Consider the following 7,500-nt stretch of genomic DNA (forward strand, 5'->3'; position numbering starts at 1 on the left):
ACACACACACACACACACACACACACACACACACACACACACACACACACACACACACACACACACACACACACACACACACACACACACACACACACACACTCACAGCTCATGTGAAACTGTGTTTTGACGCTTCGCTTCACTGACATCAGTAACATAAATAGAACCTTTGTTCAAAGTATTAATAATGATCTCAAAATTATTGAATTATTCATACATCGATCATGGAATGTTTCAGTTGGATGTTTGTTTTTAAATGTAACGATTTTTTTTAAATGTTTCTACTTGTTTCAGAACGTTCAGATTCAGAAGTAACATTCTATAATGGAATTTTCACATAATCAACAGAAACATTCTTGAGGCTTGTTAATAAATGTTAAGTCAGTGGTTAGTGTTTGAGTATTAAATTGAAATGGATCTGACCTTTGACCTCTGATGATCACACCTCCTGAATGCCCATGTGACCTGCACCTGCTCCCATGATGCCGAGCAGATGATGTCATGGGTCTGCAGAACTCACAGACACTCCAAAGATTCTTAAATGTTTCAGATGTTTTTCACAGATTAAATAAGTATAAAGCTGACGTGTGTTTTGTGTATGTGTCAACCATCAATACACAACTGTGTTCTGGAAGTAAGAAAGAATGAATGAAAAAATACAAGCCCAAAGTGGCGTATAATAAGCGGACTTGGCAACTCTGTGGTTCCTCTAATCCTCGGCTCTTTGTCCGGGGCTTTATGCGGATCCGCTCGGATTTACCCACGTGCCCCGGCGGCTGAGCGTTTCCACGGCGACCGGAAGCTGATGCACTGATGCTGACGACAGCAGACGCTGACTTACTGTTCAACACCACATCAGCACTTTTAGAGTACACACACACACATACACATACACATACACATACACATACACATACACATACACATACACACACACACACACACACACACACACACACACACACACACACACACACACACACACACACACACACACACACACAGACGTTAGCATTATGTTGTGTGAGTATGTGTGAGACTGTGTCTGTCTGTGTGAGAGTGTTTGTGTGTGAGTGAGTGAGTGTGTGTGTGTGTGTGTGTGTGTCAGTTTTTGGTGCATGTGTGAGTGTGTGTTTGTCTGTGTAAGTGTTGTGTGTCTGTGCGAGTGATTAACTGTGTGTGTGTGTGTGTGTGTGTTTGTCAGTGTAAGTGTTGTGTGTCTTTGTGAGTGATTAACTGTGTGTGTGTGTGTGTTTGTCTGTGTAAGTGTTGTGTGTCTGTGGGAATTATTTTCTGTGTATGTGTGTGTGTGTATGTGTGAGTGTGTGTTTGTCTGTCTGTCTGTGTAAGTGTTGTGTGTCTGTGTGAGTGATTAACTGTGTGTGTGTGTGTGTGTGTTTGTCAGTGTAAGTGTTGTGTGTCTTTGTGAGTGATTAACTGTGTGTGTGTGTGTGTGTGTGTGTGTGTTTGTCTGTGTAAGTGTTGTGTGTCTGTGTGAGTTATTAACTGTGTATGTGTGTGTGTGTGCATGTGTGAGTGTGTGTTTGTCTGTCTGTCTGTGTGAGTGTTGTGTGTCTGTGTGAGTGATTAACTGTGTATGTGTGTGTGAGTGAGTGTGTGTGTCAGTGTACGTGCATGTGTGTGTGTGTGTGTGTGTGTCTGTCTGTGTAAGTGTTGTGTGTCTGTGTGAGTGATTAACTGTGTGTGTGTGTGTGTGTGTGTGTGAGAGAGAGTGTGTGTGTGTGTGTGTGTGTGTGCATGTGTACGTGCATGTGTGAGTGTGTGTGTGTGTGTGCATGTGTGAGTGTGTGTGTGTGTTTGTCTGTCTGTGTAAGTGTTGTGTGTCAGTGTGAGTGATTAACTGTGTGTGTGTGTTTGTATGTGTGTGCATGTGTGAGTCTGTGTTTGTCTGTCTGTCTAAGTGTTGTGTGTGTGTGTGATTAACTGTGTGTGTGTGTGTGTGTGTGTGTGAGTGTGTGTCAGAGTGCATGCATGTGTGAGTGTGTTTGTCTGTGTAAGTGTTGTGTGTCTGTGTGAGTGATCAACTGTGTGTGTATGTGTGTGTGAGTGTGTGTCTGTCTGTGTAAGTGTTGTGTGTGTGTGTGATTAACTGTGTGTGTGTGTGTATGTGTGTGCATGTGTGTGTGTTTGTCTGTGTAAGTGTTTTGTGTGTGTGAGTGATTAACTGTGTGTGAGTGTGTTTGTCTGTGTAAGTGTTGTGTGTCTGTGTGTGTGAGTGATTAACTGTGTGTGTGTGTCTTTCTGTGTAAGTGTTGTGTGTGTGTGTGTGTGTGTGTGAGTGATTAACTGTGTGTGTGTGTCTTTCTGTGTAAGTGTTGTGTGTGTGTGTGTGAGTGATTAACTGTGTGTGTGTCTTTCTGTGTAAGTGTTGTGTGTGTGTGTGTGTGATTAACTGTGTGTGTGTGTCTTTCTGTGTAAGTGTTTTGTGTGTGTGAGTGATTAACTGTGTGTGTGTGTCTTTCTGTGTAAGTGTTGTGTGTGTGTGTGAGTGATTAACTGTGTGTGTGTGTCTTTCTGTGTAAGTGTTGTGTGTGTGTGTGTGTGTGAGTGTGTGTCAGAGTGCATGCATGTGTGAGTGTGTTTGTCTGTGTAAGTGTTGTGTGTCTGTGTGAGTGATTAACTGTGTGTGTGTGTGTGTGTGTGCATGTTTGAGTGTTTGTCTGTGTAAGTGTTTTGTGTGTGTGAGTGATTAACTGTGTGTGTGTGTCTTTCTGTGTAAGTGTTGTGTGTGTGTGTGAGTGATTAACTGTGTGTGTGTGTCTTTCTGTGTAAGTGTTGTGTGTGTGTGTGTGTGTGTGTGAGTGTGTGTCAGAGTGCATGCATGTGTGAGTGTGTTTGTCTGTGTAAGTGTTGTGTGTCTGTGTGAGTGATTAACTGTGTGTGTGTGTGTGTGTGTGCATGTTTGAGTGTTTGTCTGTGTAAGTGTTTTGTGTGTGTGAGTGATTAACTGTGTGTGTGAGTGTGTTTGTCTGTGTAAGTGTTGTGTGTCTGTGTGTGTGAGTGAGTGAGTGATCAACTGTGTGTGTGTGTGAGTGTGTGTCAGAGTGCATGCATGTGTGAGTGTGTTTGTCTGTGTAAGTGTTGTGTGTGTGTGTGTGTCTGTGTGTGTGTGTGTGTGTGTGTGTGTGTGTGTGTATGTGACTGTTTTTGTGCTCTGACATTAATAATGAACAATTTTAAACAGGAAAGGACATATTATTTAATTATTAATGATTAATAGAATAACCAGGATGTGTTTGTCCGCTTATGACCCCATCAGAGAAAAACAATGCATTTAAATAACGCAATTAACCATATAATCACACGGAGCTAAAAATAACAAACTAAACGACTGGAACGGGAGGAGGAAACACTTCTCAATGTTTATAACCGAGAAAATATAAAACAAGCATGAGGGAAAATTGCTTGTTGTAAGATTAATGTAATAATAAATTCCAGTTTTAAGAACATTTTAGTGCTATAAACTATTTTGATACTATGATAGGCTTTCAATCAAATTTGGTTTCTAAAGCAAAACCAGTTGAGAACCAGGGTTATCTTAACTCAAATGTTTCTGTTCATTATAAATCAAAGTGATATTTGACCCTAGTGGGCGTGGCCTCGGACAACAACATGCCCAGTGCATTATGGGTGTTGAAGTCTATTTGGCCAAACGGCCTTTTCTCTAGTGAGGAGCACCGATAGAGATAGTTTTCACCTTTCTACTGTCAAGTTTTATTAAAAACCCATTTTTCCAGCAGTGAAGGAACCTTCAAGAGTGTTTGTGCTCCATTTAACACACATGATGACACACGTACACCTGTAATATTCCATAACTTATTATCATTAAGTTATAAAAACATTATTTCTGAACATTCAACAAAAACAAAACAAAAAGTTCTTGGTTGTGTGAACGTTAAGTTGGTTACATTGAGAGAATATTTCATTGTTTTATTCTTCAAACATTATGGAACGTTACTTTTGAGTTTCTGAAACAAGCAGAAACATTTAAAAATGATGGACAAATGTCCAACTGAAAAATGTTCCATGAACAATGTATAAATAAAGTTTTTGTGCTAACCTGCGGAGAACATTATTAAAGACCTGATAACTTTAAAGCGAACGTTCTATTAATGCAATATATTAATGAAGAATGTTGTTTTATGACTTTAGACAGTGTTAGGGCTGACTGTGAGGAGGTTTCTACTGTTCAAGTGGCCCGTGAAACACGAGCGAATCACATCGGCCGCATTAGTGGACAGAGAACAGCCGAATCCCCCAGACAGCCAATCAGAACAGACCAAATCCCCACGGGCCAATCAGAACAGACGGAATCCCCACGGGCCAATCAGCACAGACCAATCACACGTCTCAATGATCTGAACAAAGCCGCAGCTGATTAACAAAACAAACATTTACTATATAAACACTTATAAAAAGAAGCAAATGTCCATATAGGTACAAAGTCAAACTGAAACATTATTATTGTTCAAGTATGTGCTTTTGTAAAGGCAGCTTGGATGACGGTTTATAAAAATAATACAATGTCCAGTCGAATATGATCATATTCCATTTGTTGATGAATGAGATTTCCATAGCTCGTGGTCCCTGTGGTGCAGCTGCCTCACAGGACACTGGGCCCCCTGGCGCAGCTCTGCCACAGAGCACCAGGCCCCCTGACGGAGCTGCATGGAAGGGACTCTCAGAGGATCTCCAGGGACCATCTCTGATTCATTTTGTTTGGGTTGAATTCATTGAGAATAATCTGGCTTTTGTCAAACTGTTGACCTCCTGTAGAGAGAGAAAGAGGATATTTTTATATGTGCATTGCATTTTGGCTAATTTTATTAATACAAGTTGAGTGAAACTTAATTGGAGTGGATTTTTATTATTATTACTATTATTATTGCACTGTAAAAAAATATGTTTTAACTCAGTGTTTCTGTCTTGTTTTCCAGCACAAATATCCAAACGTTCTTAAATCAAGATGCAGTTACTGGAGAAGCGAAACGACTGAAGATATTAAGATAAGAAAAATGCATCAAAATGAAGTGAGTTTGTGTTTAAAACAAGAACAAATATCTGACAATGGAGTCAGAAAAATAATCCTGTTTTTTTAAAATTAAGTTTATTTATACTCCATTGTCAAATATTTGTTCTTGTTTTAAACACAAACTCACTTCATTTTGCACAACTATAATAATAAATAATACTAATACACTGCAGTTTTTATGTGTTTTTCTTAATATCTTCAGTCATTTTGCTTCTCCGGTAACTTTATCTTGATTTAAGAATGTCTAGATATTGAGAAAAACATAGAAAAAATGCAATGTATTATTATTATTTATAAAAAGTTATGATTTTTATCATAGAATTACAATTTAAATATGATTTTTTTGCATTAAATGCCAAATGTCAATCATAATGGCCCTACAAATCATTTCCTTTATGCAAAATCTCTGAATTATGAATGAGAGGCATTTCTTCATGAGATTCAGCCCGTTAAATGTTTAATGATTAGTAGTTAAGTTAGTTTCTGTCATTGTTCATGAGTTTCCGACGCGCCTGTCGTCTGTTGGTCTCGTGTGAAGCTGAAGCTGTTTTTGCCTCTGAATAAGAGCATCTGTCGCATGAATATTAAAACACTCGTACTGTGTGAATCCAGCAGGTGGCGCTACACGCTCATCTATTTATTCATCTATTGATGCAAACACACACATTTCTGAGGTTAGCATGAATCATGTGGATTTATGAGACAACTATATTAAGAGTAATCACTTCCAGCAGACTAAACTCACTCGTTTTTATTTCCATAGAGTCATTTAAGGAAGCAAATATAAATCACACGGTTAAAGGAATGTAAAACTACTTAAACCTGATTATTACCACAGAAAAATACTTTCATACTCATTTCTCGGTTTGTAAAAACAAAGGTGTTTACAGTAAAGCTCTTTCTATGGAAGTCTATGTGGAACAGGTTAAGCTGACAGAAAAACAAACACAAATACTAGTTGAAAAATGTAAACTAAACGAAAATTTGAAGTGTTGCCTCAGGGTTAAGGTTAAAAGCCAACCCGAGCAATAAACTGAAATAAAAATAAATAAATGACAAAAGCATATAATGATATGATTAAATTAACATGCAACTAAAAATGAAAGCTAAATGGAATACAACTAAATATAGCACAAATATCTAAACGTTCTTAAATCAAGATGCAGTTACTGGAGAAGCAAAACGACTGAAGATATTAAGATGTGAAAAATCATCAAAATGAAGTGAGTTTGTGCTTAAAACAAGAACAAATATCTGACAATGGAGTCAGAAATATAAACTTAATTCAAAGAAAAAACAGGATTATTTTTCTGACTCCATTGTCAGATATTTGCTCTTGTTTTAAACACAAACTCAATTCATTTTGATGATTTTTCATATCTTAATATCTTCAGTCGTTTTGCTTCTCCAGTAACTGCATCTTGATTTAAGTATGTTTAGATATTTATACTGGAAAACAAGACAGAAACACTGAGTTAAAACATAATTTGTATATAAGAAAGTCCTGGTGGATCTCAGCGACGCTTGTGGAAGTGTTCCCTGCACTAGTGTGAGTGTTTGGAGCGCTCTCTGACCTTTGACCTCCAGCACAAGGTTTGGTGCGCTGTTGCTGCGGATGATCCCGTCGCTCGTGATGTTCCAGATCTGATGAGGTTTTCCGAACTCTGACGACAGAACCGCTCGAGTGCCGGGCATCAGAACACCAGAACCCACATCCACACAGCAGTCCAGCAGCCACTGACACACACACACACACACACACACACACACACACACACACACACACACACACACACACACACACACACACACACACCACACACACACCACACACACACACACACACACACACACACACACACACACACACACACACACACACACACACACACTGTCATCACTAATGCTTTATCAGCAGCACTAACATAACTAATATAATCGTGCTATAATCGGACGATTATACCATGGTACCTAAAAGTACAAATGGTGCTATATATCGCTAGAAAATGGTAATAAAATAAGAGTTATTAAATCAGTTGATATTTCACTGGTTTTGTCCGTCCTTCTGTTAGACTGTCTCACACATGAATTATGTTGAATATCGGTCAGCTGTTAAATTTAACTACACAATTAGATAATATCAGTTTAGCTCAACCAATCACCAAGCAATGCTTCATGTTGTTCAGTCTGTGGTGTAAAAAGGTGCATTAGTTATTAAAGAAAAAACACTTCAGCAAAACATGATCAGCTCAAAGTGTCGGAATAAATTTTGGTCCCAAATTTTTATAATTTTTAATTGGTAGTCACTGTATGAATAATTTTTGGGAATAATATATCACAGTTTACTTTATTTGGCTCTCCTCACTTACATTAATGAACTATAGTGAATATAATTAACTCCTTATCTGGTGTATGAATATAAAAAAAGAAAAAAATTATAATAAAAC

General features: G+C 38.3%; 1 protein-coding gene across 4 annotated transcripts in view; it reads right to left on the reverse strand.

The window, feature by feature from the left end:
• Window positions 1-3,711: 3,711 nt before the first annotated feature.
• Window positions 3,712-7,500, reverse strand: part of LOC143752330 (uncharacterized) — a 33,201-nt gene continuing 29,412 nt past the window's right edge. For all 4 annotated transcript variants that reach the window (XM_077245480.1, XM_077245483.1, XM_077245481.1 and 1 more), the window contains 2 exons: window positions 6,628-6,790; window positions 3,712-4,791 (listed from right to left, as the gene is read on the reverse strand). In XM_077245480.1, the coding sequence (XP_077101595.1) occupies window positions 4,703-4,791; window positions 6,628-6,790 (252 nt within the window). In that variant the 3' untranslated portion in view covers window positions 3,712-4,702. The remainder of the gene's footprint in view (window positions 4,792-6,627; window positions 6,791-7,500) is intronic.

The sequence above is a fragment of the Siphateles boraxobius genome, unplaced genomic scaffold (genome assembly GCF_051911475.1).
Source record: "Siphateles boraxobius isolate OS27281-9 unplaced genomic scaffold, OSU_SipBor_1 262, whole genome shotgun sequence".
Lineage (NCBI taxonomy): Eukaryota > Metazoa > Chordata > Actinopteri > Cypriniformes > Leuciscidae > Siphateles > Siphateles boraxobius.